General features: G+C 31.1%; 1 protein-coding gene across 1 annotated transcript; it reads left to right on the top strand.

Annotated features, from left to right (window-relative positions):
• Nucleotides 1–5,100: 5,100 nt before the first annotated feature.
• Nucleotides 5,101–15,594, top strand: LOC124428426 (cadherin-23). The gene is made up of 24 exons (XM_046972434.1): nt 5,101–5,338; nt 6,159–6,310; nt 6,853–7,233; nt 7,619–7,748; nt 8,010–8,377; nt 8,484–8,622; nt 8,945–9,200; nt 9,311–9,585; nt 9,681–10,006; nt 10,115–10,426; nt 10,576–10,849; nt 10,931–11,231; nt 11,327–11,522; nt 11,648–11,805; nt 12,059–12,240; nt 12,332–12,555; nt 12,637–12,825; nt 12,951–13,244; nt 13,329–13,568; nt 13,830–14,015; nt 14,102–14,238; nt 14,314–14,705; nt 14,838–15,102; nt 15,232–15,594. Exons 1-24 carry the CDS (start codon nt 5,128–5,130, stop codon nt 15,344–15,346), a joined length of 5,703 nt encoding a protein of 1,900 aa, XP_046828390.1. The 5' UTR covers nt 5,101–5,127; the 3' UTR covers nt 15,347–15,594.
• The last annotated feature ends 212 nt before the right edge of the window (nt 15,595–15,806 follow it).

Raw genomic sequence — 15,806 nt, 5'->3', positions numbered from 1 at the left:
TTGGTAACCAATTTTAAAAATGTTGAATGAGGATATTATATCGAAATAAGTGAATTCTATTTTATACAATTTATAAGATTGAAATATCACCAAATTTAATTAATTACGGAAGTTGTTTACCGACCTGTAAAAATTCAATTATCTCGTTACGCGTTTATCTCTATCTTTGCGGTACGAAATACGACCAGGTATATGGTTTGAATTTTTTAATGAACAAGATGAAAAAGAATATAAAAAAAATATAAAAATATAATAAAATGAATGTATGTACACATTAACACACCTACATACACATACACATGCGATATGTATATGTATGTTTCCTGTAATTCGATCGTCTATTAATGAATTATAACTATTATAAATACATAGTTAATAATGATACAAATAATCGTTGGTTGATTATGCCATAAGAGAGAATTTTATTATTAACTGGAAAGAAAAGAATAAGTGGTAGAAAGAGAGAATAAAAAATAATTCAGACAACTTTACTCGATATCAGCTCGATATCGAAATTTAATCGTATAGTTTTATGCTATAGTTATTGCACGGATAGATGGTGTAATATAAGAAGGTATATTAAACAGGTACCTACGCATGCATCGATATCACGGCCGTTGTATTACACCTGCCGAGCATGCGTCGATAGGCCACTGTCACACGTACACACGTGCACACATGAAAGAAAACAAACGCAGGGAAGAGGTCGTCACGCGACGAATATCCTTTATGGGGTTGGCTGGGTAACAGACGGTATTATGGGGTGTGTCGATACCCCGCATGGCTTTATCATTCGGAAGCATGCATGGCAGGTGTAGGAAATGACGTCACTCGTCTCGGGATATACCTCTTTGAAATACGAGCTTACAGTCTAACTATCTATTGTCAAATTGAATCGATAAATTTAAAGAAAAGAAAAGGACTTCTCTATTATCTTATATTTATTTTTTCTTTTTCTAATTAATTATTTTAATAATTAATAATTATTTTATTTTAATTATTTTCATTCGTAGAAATTGACAAAACTTATTATTATTCTTCTATTATATTATTTATTTTATTTACTAATAATAAATTCTTTTCTTTTTTATTTTAGGAATTTAATAAATTGAAAAGATTTAAATTCAAAACTATTGGAATCTTTATACGTTAAAAAAGTGAATATGATTTATCGACTGAAAAGAATCTTGATTGCTTCGATTGTAATTTCTTCCATTGTATTATCATTTACTGTAACAAACGTTGTTTTTATCATTTGTGAAATTATTGCCATTATTTCTTTGAAATCAGGTCGTTTCCATGAAAGATGGTTTTATCGATCAACCAATACAAGTTACCGAAAGTCAAATCCATTCGAAGAAAAGTTCGATATAAATCTTATGCTCTTCCTTATAGCTTTCGTGGTAATAGTTTGAAATGAAGTTTGTATTCCGCGAACGTTTCATTAGAACACGCGAATGTTGAAGAAATTTTTCGAACACTTCGTTGCCCAACGAATCGAACGTTCTAAATGTATAACATATTTTCAAGAAAGAATATTTTTATAGAATTCTTTTATTTTTTTTATTTTTTTTTTATTTTTTTTTTATTTAAATAAGAAAAATGAGAAAACAACGAGTCATTGTTAGGTTTAAAATCGTAACAACGTTTCTCTTCCCATCTCCCATCCCCCAATACTTAAACATTATCTTTCTTAATCTTATTCGATCTTATGTTTCGAATGTTCTTGTAGAGTTTTCAAATGCTCTTGTTTTGCACGCTGTATGATCTCGCGAGAATTTGCGTACGATTAAGGAGCAAGACCGTTTTCTGCGCGTGGCAAGCAGACTGCGTGGCCTCCACATTTAGCGGAGTCTTAAAAGTCAAGAGCGTGGCCGACACACTCCGTTAGCAAGAGGAACACGCACTCGCTATGTTCACGAGTGTTGTTTTAATGTCGAATCGTCCAAAAGGGGGCATACTGACGAACATCCTCTTCTTCGCTCCGTCGATTTCCAAACAAATGTAATCCCTAACTTTCAACGTTAACTTCATCCTTGAAAATTTTATTTTTCCTTTGTTTTAATTTTTTCCCTTAATATTCTAAAAATATTCTCTAATTTCAAGCTTCATTAGAAATCCCTTGTTATAAAATATATCATATAATGATATATATTCGGTTATAATTTATACATTATTAATTCATTTATTAATTCTTAAGTATTTTGTAAATAAAAATTTATCCATTGATATTTCTATCATTATTACTAATGCTATTACTATTATCTTAATGATTATAATTATTTATTAACATTATTATTATTATTATTATTATTATCATAAATGTAATTTCAATACTTTCAAGGAATTAATTTAAATTTTGTTATACAACGTAGATACATATATTTAAAATGGATCTAAGCTGTTAACAGATTAAAGAATAATTCGAAATAATTAATTAAGATCGAATGAAAATAAACAAGTCCTTGCAAATAATTAAAAGTATTTGACAATTTTCTTAATAATTTTATAGTTACAGTGTTATAAACACTGTTATTATAAAATCGTACAGAGATCTCTGTACGAGGTTAAAAATATAATTGAATGTTTCTCAACACATCGAACAAATAAATATAGACAATTAAAAAACGTGAGAATGTAGGGAAGTATAAATCATCAAGTCGAACATAGTCGACTATTCTGATCGCGACTTCGTTCAATAATCTTGATATATACCTTTGGGGTCTTTGGGATGGAATCGAAGGCGTTTCGTAATCTCGCATAGTTATCTCTCGTTTCCTGGCATCGGCCTTGCAGACGAGTGACCACGGCCGGATATGCTCGCCTTTACAAAGAACTCGAAGGAATAAGTACTGAGGAAGCCAAGGAACGAGAAACTTAATGAACGTCGTGATCGTGGTTCAACGACCTTATTCACGCCCTTTGATTCTATAAAATTCAATTATCCGTACCGACATTATCAACGCTTCTTGTATACTTCATTTATATATATATATATATATATATATATATATATATATATATATATTTTCTTTCTTTTTTATTATTTTTTATTTTTTTTCTAATAGGTATAATCAAATATAATATAACTTGAATTTAACCTTACGCGCATTTATGTACGTAATATTTCCATGAAAAGAGAAAAGATAATAATAATAAATGGATAGAATATAATCAGCCGACGTTAAAAAGTATTCACCGAAGGGATATAATTTATATAAAAAAAAAAAAAAACCGATAATTTCGCCATTGTATTTTCGTGTCTTCAATACTACCTTCGTTTTCTATGTTTTACATAACAATAGACTAGTTAAGTTCAGACTATTATTTCGTCCCACTGGGATACCATTTCTAGAAAATTATGTAGTTTATTTTACTGTTATACTTGGAAACTTTCGTCTAATCCACGAATTCGTTTTTAATACTTTCGTTTCTTCTGTTAGTATATATATATATATATATTTTTTTTTTTCTTTCTTATTACGAGACTGTCTTACCTTATTCTTTTTCAAATATTCACTTTCTCGCGAAAGTTAATTATTATTGAAATCGAAAAAGTTTACTCGAGCGTAAGAACCATCGACGATAAATAGAGAGAAGCTAAAAGACGTCTTTATTGTGATAAATCTTGATTAAAACTCAAAATAATTTTTAATTAATTATAAATTGAAAAAAAAAAAAGAAAAAAATAAAACGAAGACAGATGAGACAAGACTTACGATTAAATTGGAGAAGATGTACTTACGTATTACGTAACATGACGGTATTCATTGAAGTAAAGTCAGCGAACTCGTTTTTACACTCGTCTTACATTCTTTTTCTTTGTGTATTACGTTTACGTGGCTGAGTAACATCCTCGTGAGAAATGCGTCGGTTCTTCCGGCTGGCTTTCACTTCGTCTCTAATTGTCCCCGTGGTCAGTCGGAATGAAAATCTTGACATTGTACGATGACCGTCTTTACCAAGGAGAAAGCAGTTATTGTGTTCATGGAGCCGTTTATCAAACGGCATGTAAAAAAAAAAAAAGGAAAAAAAGAAAAAGATAAAACATATAGTTATACTAATTCCACTTCCTTGATTACGATTTAACTTTGATAAGGAACTTCAAATTGAAAGATAATAATTTTATAACAAAATTGAAATTGTATTAAGTTTAATTTCTTATTGCATATTCGATCGTATATAGAAATTAATTAATGATATTAATTAAACATGAGAGTATACATACATATGAATTGCTTCATATGAAGTTATTTTGACTGTTAAAAAGGGAAAAGAAAAGAAAATTTTTCACAGGCTATTAAATGAAACTTTTTCTGAAATACTTGATCGTAGGAGCATGCACATGCGTGCAAATTTTTTCTTCAAGGGTTAAATCGCCCATAAAATGTTAGTGAAACTTTAAGATGTATTTGTTGATGATGACCTCGTTACGTTCCCTTATAATCATCATGCAAACACACAACTAAGTATTCGAGCGACTTTCATCTTCTCTGGGACATGTTTCACTTCGCAACCAATTACGGAATCTGGATCCTGAGAAGTTCGTACGGAGAGTCCGACTAGTCTAAGAAACTCGTGTCGTACTAACAGCACTAAAGCACGTTGACTCATCGTTAGGTCTTCGTGTAATTAAGCTACGACGAAGACAATGCGGAAAGCGTGCAACTGTACGAGCGTAAAAATAAAGCGTGCGCGAAGAAAGCGTTCATTTTTATTAATTTTTCATTCAAATAAGTACTTTTTCTATATTAACATTATCCATATTAATGACATAATTTTAAATAGCATACATATATGTAGAAGCTGATCTAATAATTATCTTATTAAATATTTTCGAAACAATGAAAGAATAGTGAGAAATTTAAAGATGATATTTTTTTTTTTTTTTTTTTATAGGTTCAGAATTATCTTATAACAAATTATAAACTAATTTCGTAGATATTTAAATTAAAAAATAATTATTAGATCATCGTGTCTATATAAGATTTATCGAATATTTCGAATTTTTTTTTGCGAAAAAAAAAATCTCAACGATTTTAATAGAATTTCTTCCATTATAGATAAAAATTGAGAAAAATTTTGAAAGAAGACAATGTGGATTAAACGAGACGTTCGATTAACAAGATGACTACGATTAAAACAATTGGCTCGTCTTCTTGGCTCATACGATCTTACAAGAGAAGCAGATTCAAGGAAGACTGGCTGATACTATTATTTCTATTGTTAGCATGTGTTTCGGAAAGTTGCACGGCTCGAAACAATCCGCCACGCTTTCTCATCGACGGACAGCCAGAAATTGTTCTGAGATTGAAAGAGGGTCCAGAAACGCTAATCGGTACGTAGAAATGCATTCGATTCGATCGACTTGTTCTCGCGTGCTCTAAACGACTACCTAGACTTCTCCTCTTGCTACATATTTACGTTTGGTCACGCTTCATAAACATTTCTTGACTAATTTGGAGCATTGTCTTTCAAACGGTGCTGCTTCCTTTCTTTTTCCAATACTTCCCGGGTATTGTGTTTCTCTCATGATCTTTAAATCATTGATGCGTAGTGAAGCATATATACATATATAAATATATACATATATACATATATACATATATATATATATATATATATATATATATATATATATATATATATATATATATATATAGTTAGAGGTATCGCACTCGCACACTTAAATAGATTTTACATTAATATTATTAACTCTTTCGTGACTAGCAATTTGATATGACGTACTATCAAATTGAAGCTATTTTAACAGCATAAGAATATGTATAATGTATAATGTATAATGTATATGTATATGTATAATGTTGTCGATCAGTTAAACGTATTTAAATAAAAATATATCAAAATATTATTATTTAATATTGCATATAAAATTAAATGAATTGTTTTGTTTTTGGCATTGTCGTCAAAAAGATAAACAACCTGTTGGGCCAATTGAATACAATTCAAATTTAATTTCATTCGGTATTTGATTAAATAGGGAAATACACGAAATAACAAATAAAGATGTTTTGATGTAGGAATAAGGTTTCACGAAATCGCATAGTGTCTTGAGCTTCCGACGAATTTCAATTACCCGTGTGAACGATCAAGACCCGCATCATTCCGTAATTCGTTCCAAATGACTTCTGTTGCAGGCAGCTTAATTTATAGACTACGTGGCATCGATCCTGACGGTGACAGTCTGACGTTTGGCGTCAGGGATCAACCTGGAAGCGATGTAATTCGACTTGAGAATTTCGGTCTTAACGAAGCTAATATATATCTCAATAAATTGTTAGACAGAGAGGTGAGTTTACCGATGCTACATCATCTTCATGTATCTATCTCTAATGGTTTTTAAATGACTGATCGTTATCTTTAAAACAAAAAAGCAAGAAAAAGATATCGTAATAAAAATTTTAATTGTGTAGGACGAAAAAAAGAAAAATAATTCCTTGAGATTTCTATTCCTTTCTTTACACGTTTTCTTTGAAAACTATTCGAATGAAATTAGTATTGAGTAAAGAACGATATAATACTCGGAGAAATATCTATAGCGGTGGTTACAAAGGGAAAGAAAAATGATCTATAATTTGCGCGTTTCGCATGAATGCCTCGTGGACCGATTTTACCAGGTTTGAATGGATCGAAAGTATACAATCTGAGCTTGTTAAAGGACTCGATGGGACGTGAGAATAGACTGTGAGATAACTCGAATTTAAAATAGATTTATACTATAGAAGAAGCGTTCGTCTCGATCGTTATTGATCTTTAAATCGACGAAAACAAAAAAAGAAAAGAAAACATAAAAAAAAGTCATTAATAAACACATTATAATTTGTCGATCAGGTTCGAGATGAATACGCTCTGGTCCTAACTCTGACTGATGGAAAGTTAGGAGAAGGAAATTTTATCACTCAAAGTTTATTGCTATTGGTCGAAGATATTAACGATAATGTGCCAATTTTTCGACCTCATCCAACGTCTTTGACAGTACGGGAAGATTCTGGTCCAGGTATATTAGCAACTGTCGAAGCAACCGATGCGGACGAAGGTGCCCATGGACAGGTTGTTTATTATCTTCAAGAATTAGACGGAGACAATGATATTTTTGGGATATCTACGGTCAATGGAAAAGGAATTGTGCGATTAATTGGTCGACTGGATTACGAAAGGAAATATTTATATCAGCTGAGAATATTGGCGGTGGATCGTGCGATTAACGAAAAAGTTAGTGGTAACTCATTAAATTTGTCAGAAACGATTTGTTATTAGAAAAAAAAATAAACAAAAAAAAAAAACTACAACTTAAAACTCTAAACGTGTGAGTCAATGCCCTCGAAAAGATTAATGTACGTTTAAAATTCTATTCTGTGAAAATTAAAATGAATTTTATCTAATATCATGCAGATAATACTCCTGTATAATCTTGCCATAACGTCGTTTAGTATTCGTGTGTAAGTACCATCATGCAATAGATAGAAGCAAATTATTGTAGGAAATAGATTTATAATTACAACTCTGTCGATTCGTCTTATTCATTTTCTTTTTTTTTTTCTTTTTTTTTCTTCTTCTTTTTTTTTGATTCTTATAAACACGTAAATAATTATTTCAGGTAAACACAGGAACAACAGCTATTTTAGTGAAGGTACAGGACGTCGAGGATCAACCACCCGAATTCATATCCATGACACCGGTTGCTAGAATCAGCGAGAATGCCAGGATCGGTACATCCGTTTTACAAGGTTAGCTCCGGTAGACCGTAGCGGAAGAATGAAAAAAGTTTTTCAGAAAGATTGCATCTACTTTTTAATCTTAATAATACCGATAATCAATACACGATTAATTCACTGTTAATAACATCTAATCGATCGTATACGAGATTAGATATTACAAAAAAAAAAATAAAAAAATAAAAAAAAGAAAGTAAAAAAGATTAACATATTAATATTGTAATAATATAAAAAATTGAAAACAATTATATTAATTTTTTTTTAATTCTCTAGTTCGTGCTGCTGATGGCGATAAAGGTATCAACAATAAAGTTACCTACAGCATTACTCAAGGACCAAGGTACCTGTTTGATATCGACGCCACTTCCGGTTTGGTATTTACAAGAGCTCAACTCGATAGAGAAGCCGAGGAAAATGTCGAAGGTACATTCGTTTTGGAAATCACTGTTAAGGAAGTCTCTAGAATAATTCCACCACCGTCGGTATCGACGGAGGTAACAGTGATTTTGACCGATGTTAATGACGAAACTCCGACCTTCCGAAGTTCGTATTACCAAGCTGAGATAAACGAGAACTCTCCAAAAAACACACCCGTCAATTTTATTGGTGACGCTATACCTGAAGTCTATGATCACGACTTGGTAAATAGGAGAATTTGCGATTATCAAAGAAAAAATATTTTTTATTTTTAATTTTTTTTTATTTTTTTTCTTTTTATTAAAAAAAAAAAAAAAAATACCATTTTAGGGAACAAACGGTACGTTTCGAATGTTCATTGAAGGAGGCAATGGAATATTTGATGTAACACCTTCAAGAGGTATCAACGAGGTACCGTTTATAATTCGAGTAAAGAATTCTAGCGAGCTTGATTTCGAGAAAAGATCAGGTATGATATGAACATAAATTTGTATAATTAAATCTAAATGAGGTAAAGATAAGAATTATTCGTTGTTACATAATAATTTATTATTATTTTTTAACGTCAATATACATATGGAAAATATAAATTTATCGAATATTTAATAATAAATATTTAATTTTATGTAACGATAAATAAATTCAACTTAACTTGGCATTTGAAAAATAAGCGATGAAAATTTAAAAAATACAATATTGTTTATAACTATATTGTATTATAATCGTCTTATTTTTATCTTAAATTTCATTTTGTCAGATAGAATTAAAGAAAATAAATTATTTCTTTCAAGTGGTCAATTTTACCCTAATCGCCAAAGAGATCGTATCGCATGCACCTAAATATAATGCTGTACCAGTGACAATTTTTATAACGGATCAAAACGATAATTATCCTGAATTTACAAAAAACATTTATGAAGTTTCCATCGAAGAAAATTGTCCGGTTGGTAGTACAGTAGCATGGGTTCAAGCATTGGACGAAGACAGTGGGACTTTTGGATCACGTGGGATTAGATACACAAATTTAGGCGGTAGTATTGCACACGCGTAAGTAAAAATTTTAATAAACTTTATACCAATAGAAAAGAGAAAGAGTGATTTAGTTTAAATATAATATCTTATCATTTCATGTAAATATAAAATCTTATCATTTATAGCCTGATATTAGATCCAATAAGCGGAGTGATTACTGTTAAACAAACTGGTCCGAGTTTTGATCGAGAATTAGTTTCTCGACATTATTTAACAATTGAAGCTAGAGATGATCTTGGAAAGGGTAATCGTAATACCGCTCAGCTGATCGTCAATATCAATGATGTAAACGACAATGCACCAGTTTTCTTACAAAACAAATACGAGGCTGTTCTTTTGGAAAATGAAGATCACTTTGAAGCTCCATTAATCGTTGAAGCATTCGACATAGATTTAAATGGTACGAATAATAATAAGATAACGTTAATAATCAATAAAAATCTTAATTATCGAATTAATTATCCCAATAAATTTTCTTCTCGTGTATTACTGCAGGTACGAAGAACAGCGACATAATTTATGCTTTGGTGTCCGGCGAATTTTCGAAGAACTTTACGATCGATCCGAAGCGTGGTATAATAAGTTTGGTCAATCCATTAGACTTCGAAGCACTACCTATTAATCAAGGTCACATGGAAACGTCAGTGAGGCATTTGAAATTAACGGTGAGAGCTAGAGACATGGGAACGCCAAGTTTGAGTTCCGACGCACCTGTCATTATTTATTTCAAGGACGTTAATGACAATCCACCTTCTTTCGAAAGGACATTATATAAACGAAGCATCCCGGAAGATTTAGAAGGTGGAACCAGCGTTTTACAGGCAAGACATTGTTCTTCTTTTAAATCTTATATACATCATTTAAAAGAAAAATAATATTAAAAAACAAATCATTCAATTTGTAATTTTAACGCGATCATGTAAAAATAGGTGAGAGCTTGGGACAAAGATTTGTCTTCGCCAAATAACAAAATAGTTTATCGTATTCAAAACGGTGCCGGTGACAAGTTCGTGATAGGTCCTGAAACCGGTGTGATTAGGGTCGCATCCGGTTCTAATTTAGATCCTGATTTAACGTCACCCAAAACTACGAGATATAGTTTAAACGTAGTGGCCATCGACAGTGGAACGGAAATACAAAGAACTGCCGAGGTTCTTGTGAATATAACTATCGTCGATGTCAATAATAAACCTCCATTATTCATCGATCCTGGTACAGTTACTATCCGAGAAAACACGCAAGTAAGTTAATCAACGAATCTCGATCGAAATAATATATGACAATCGAGAATTCAATTGACGTTTTATCTCTTCCATTATTTATTATTAAGGATCTTATTCATCATGAAACATTTAGATTTTGTAATATTGATATTCTTTCTTTCTTTCAGGTAGGTGCCTACGTACATCGAGTTGTTGCTAACGATCCAGACATCGCACCGATTTTACGTTATCGAGTCGATCACAATTCGTCCGAGGCACGAAACGAAGAAGGTACTTTGATCAAAATTCAAGAGTACGATTATTTGGCAGCTTTGGAATTAAACGCGATCGATGGTTTGCTAAGGGTGGTTAAACTTTTGGACAGGGAACGAGTTGAAACGATAAGACTCGGTTTGGTTGTTGAAGATTTGGCTGCCGTTAGAGGACTACAAACTGCCTCTGGTTTGTTAATTAAATCATTCTATGATGTTATATTGATTACTTGAAAAATTTACGGTATCGTTATATTAACTTTTATTTCAGCTATATTAAGTATAATCATCGAAGACGAAAACGATAACAATCCGAAATTTCGAAGACCATTTTATAGACGATCGGTTACAGAAAATAGTAAAAATGGTGTTAATATAGCTAGCATTGTTGCCGATGATGCTGATAAAAATCGTAGTATCACTTATTCCTTAGAAAGTCCGAAAGAATTAACCGATCTTGTACATTTGGATCCTGAAACTGGTGAAATGGTCGTTGCAAATAAAATCGATCGAGAATTGTATCCTTGGCTTAATCTTACTGTCCGAGCTACTGATTCAGGAATACCACCTAGGTAAACAAAATATTTGCTTTTTGCTATTTAACAAAAATCTTCATGCGATTATTTTCGAAATAACTTTAAAATGTATGTTTCTATGATCTCCTTAGATCAAGCTTATCGGAAGTGTACGTTCAAGTACTCGACGAAAACGATAATAATCCATACTTTGTCACAGAAATTAGTAACATAACTGCAACGGAAAATGCCAAAATCGGTACAGAAATTGCTGTAATTCAAGCGAGAGACCTTGATAGCGGTGATTATGGGAAAATTACATATCTTCTAGATAGAATGTCGTCTCAGGTGAATATTTAAATTATATCGATTGCATATACTAAGAAATATCTTTTTTTCTTTCTTTTTTTTTTTTCTTAATGAAACTAATAATTATCATATTTATTGAAACTAATTATTATCATACTTATTAGGGTAAATTTGCTATTCATCCAGAAACAGGAGCTGTAACGGTTGCTGATACGCTCGATTGGGAATCCAGACATAATTATATTCTAGTCATAGAGGCTTGGGATAATTATCAATTTGGTTATACCGCTGGGGAATCGAGAAACGCTTTTAAACAAATTCCGTATGTTATCCGAGTATACGATAAATTATCAATTAGATTTTCTCTAATGAATTGATTTAAATTTAAAATATATATTGGACTTATTTCAAATCCTATAATTAGAGAAATAATTATTAATTTCATAATAGATAATTATACATAAAAGCATACGTAAAATCTACGTGTATATATATATATATATATATATATATATATATATACATATATTTTCTTTTTTTATTTATTTATTATATATTATTTATTATCTCTTCAGAGTTACGGTAATCGATGTGAATGATAATCCTCCGAAAATCGATATACCTCAGGAATGCGTCAGCATATCGGAATTTCACGATATCAGAGATTCCATAGTGGTTGCAAAGGCACAGGATGCTGATGATCCTACAACTCCCAATGGACGTGTTGTTATTAGAATACTGTCTGGCAACGAGATGGGTTAGTTTATTCGATAGGAAATAATTAAAGATACCTAATACAAAAGGATGCTTCGTGAAATATTAACTTCGAAACAATTTTCCAACATTAGGTTTGTTCATGCTCGAACAAGTGGATTATTGGACGGCGCGGATTAAAGCTGTCCGAAGTTTGAGAGGAAAGTTCGGTAATTATTCGTTGGAGTTAGAAGCTCGTGATCTCGGAGTTCCAAGTAACAAGGTGACATCGATCTTAGATATTTGCGTGACAGATTACAATGACAATCCACCAATATTTATCAGTCCGCAACATAACACCACCATTCGTGTATCCGAAGTAAAAATTTAGTTTGAATTTTTCATATATAATAATATTCTATTTTATATTATTTTCTAATTATTAAATGTCTCTTTTAAGAACGTCACAGTTGGCACGTCGATAATTCAAATAGTCGCGGAAGATGCCGATACTGGGCCAAACGGAGACGTTCATTTTCGTTTAAAACAAGATCTTGCTGGCCATTGGAGAACTTTTCACATTGACGATAGAACCGGTGTTATATCTTTAAAGCTTCCATTGGATAGAGAACTTCAAAGATTATACGAAGTACTTATAAACATTAAAATTATCAATCGAGTTATATTTTCATGATACAAATTTCGTTAATTGATATAGAAACGAATTAAATTAATCATATGCAAGATATAAAATGTTATATGTGTTTTATCTAGATACGAGTCGAAGCTTACGATTTAGGAATACCGACACCTTTGAGCTCTGATCTGGATTTAATAATTTATGTTCGCAATATAAATGATTACGAGCCTCAATTTTTGATCGATGTTTTTAACGTTAATTTCACCGAGGAACAATTACCGAGATCAGAAATGGCTATACTTCCTGAAACAATCGATAGAGATGAAGTTGACGATCTCGATGATCCACCAACGCAAGTTTGTTATTTTATAGTTGGCGGTAACGACGATGGATCATTTGTCTTGGACGTTTATAAGCACGAGCTTACTGTAAGAGTAAACATTTTTAAACAAATGTTAATATGTAACTTACTAATAAAATAAATGAACGAACGAATTGATGTGTTGTTTCAGACTGCGAAGACATTAGACAGAGAAACTCAAACACAACACACATTAATAATAAAAGCTACCGAAGATTGTTCGACCGTTCCGACGAACGAAACTATCTTCGACGAAACTGATGATACACTGTTGAAAGTCATCGTCACGGTTGAAGATATAAACGATAATCCGCCAAGATTTGTAAACAAAGTATTCACTGGAGGTGTTACTACCGAAGCTGACTTTGGAACTCAATTTATGAACGTCAAGGTATTATATAATAAATAATATTTATTTATTCCTATATCCCTTTCGATATAATAAATAATTATTATTATTGAATTTTTAACTTAGTCATAATAATAATTATTAATGTTACGATATATTTATCATAAAATTATATATATCGTTATAAAATTTCACGACAATATTTTAAGCAATTTTTATGATAATTAATATTAATGAATATATATAAATATAATTTTGTACGTATATATGTAATTATTAATTAATAATACATTGAACGTACAGGCTATTGATTTGGATGCGGAAGATAATGGAGTTGTCTCTTATTATCAAGTTGGGAAAATGCATATGACTTTGACCGAAGGTTTGGACGATATTCAACTTCAACCCTTTCTCGTTCATAAGCTTACCGGAGCGGTTAGTTTGAATTTTGATCCTCAGAGGGGGATGAAAGGTTACTTCGATTTTACGGTATATATTTTTTTCAGAGTTTTGGAACACAATAAATAATTAATTAATGCAATAAATATTTAATAATTGTAATGATCTTTTTTTAGGTCTTGGCTAATGATTCACAAGGATTAATGGACACAGCTAAAGTATTTATTTATTTATTACGTGAAGATCAAAGAGTTCGATTTGTTCTTCGCCAGCATCCACCTGAAATTCGAAATAGAATCGAAATATTTCGACAGTAATTATTTATATGATTTGCAAATAAATTATTACAGTAGAAATAGAGATGTAATAATTCATATTATATTCGTAGAACTTTGGGTAACGTGACCGGTGCAATCGTCAACGTGGACGAGTATAAAGTTCACGAGAATCAAGATGGTTCGGTTGATCGAACGAAAACGGATTTATACTTGCATCTGGTAAATCGTCGCGATAATTCGATCCTCGAGGTGTCTGAAGTATTAGAATTGGTTGATCGAAATATCGAAAAATTGGACAATCTTTTTAAAGAATTCAATGTGTTGGATACACAGCCAGCTCAGTCGCAGCCAATTGTTCAGTATGAACAAGCTGGTACAACATTCTGGCTTTTAACATTAACTTTGTTTCTCGGAGCTCTTCTCATTTTGTGTATCGCTTTATGTCTTTCTCAAAGAGCATCTTTTCAAAGACAGCTTAAAGCAGCGAATGCATCATCATTTGGTACGAATTATTTTATACGTTTATCATTTATATTCGTATACATTTTCTCGTTAAATTCGGTCAATCATTATTTTTATAAAAAAAAAAAAAAAAAAAAAAAAAAATTTAATCAATAACTATAATCATTTAAAGGTACATCGGATTCAGAATTTATTCGAGGTCCAGGACGTGTTCCTAATACGAACAAACATAGTATGGAGGGTTCTAATCCAATTTGGATGCACGCATATGAAAACGAATGGTTTAAAAGCGATGAATCTTATAGTCATACATCAGAAAGAGATTCTTTGGATGAAAATGCTCTTAATAATGAAGAGATGATGAATGAAGTGAATACTGAACAAAGAACAGAAGATAAGCCTTATTATATCGAGCCAAGGGTGTCTTCAGTTTCTAGGTAAAAAAATTTTTTTCTAATTTTGTTCAAATATTATTCTTACGTGAAATAATGAATTAAATAATTTATTGTAAACATTTGATTTTTCTATATTTTATCTTCTTTTTTTTTCTTCTTCTTTCCTTTCAGCTCGGAAACCGTAACAGAGCCTACGACTGACTTCAATCGGAAATCACCCTTGTTTTTAGGGTCGATGACAACCGTTAACCCTCTCGGAAAAAAAATTGAAACGACGGAGCTTTAAGCGATATTAAATTCATTCGTATTGATCGAGAGAAATGGAATTTGTAGGAACTGTAGAACATCTGTCGATATAAGTTATCTACGTACAAATGAAAATGAATGAAATAAAATTTAACTATATTAAATTACTACTAATATAACTATACTTTTATGTAAATACCAAAGTACATTAGAATAACGGATAGATAGATATTTAGATAATTTATTTATATAAGTTAACGTATACTCGAAATATATAAACATTTATTTATTGCCGAAATAATTTATTTAATTTCATATATTCATTTAATGTCGCTTGATTCGAGATATCATGTAGAATTAAATAATTCACGTAAATGTATGATAATTAAAATTTTCTTTGACATTATTTGAAACTTAAATGTTACTTAATTGAACGATATAAAAACATCGAGTATTCGAAAGACGAACTTTTGTACTTTAAATATCTTTGTAACTTTAAT

This window comes from Vespa crabro, chromosome 1, assembly GCF_910589235.1.
Source record: "Vespa crabro chromosome 1, iyVesCrab1.2, whole genome shotgun sequence".
Lineage (NCBI taxonomy): Eukaryota > Metazoa > Arthropoda > Insecta > Hymenoptera > Vespidae > Vespa > Vespa crabro.
Note: the sequence above shows the minus strand (reverse complement) of the source record. Positions and strands in the feature narration are given on the sequence as shown.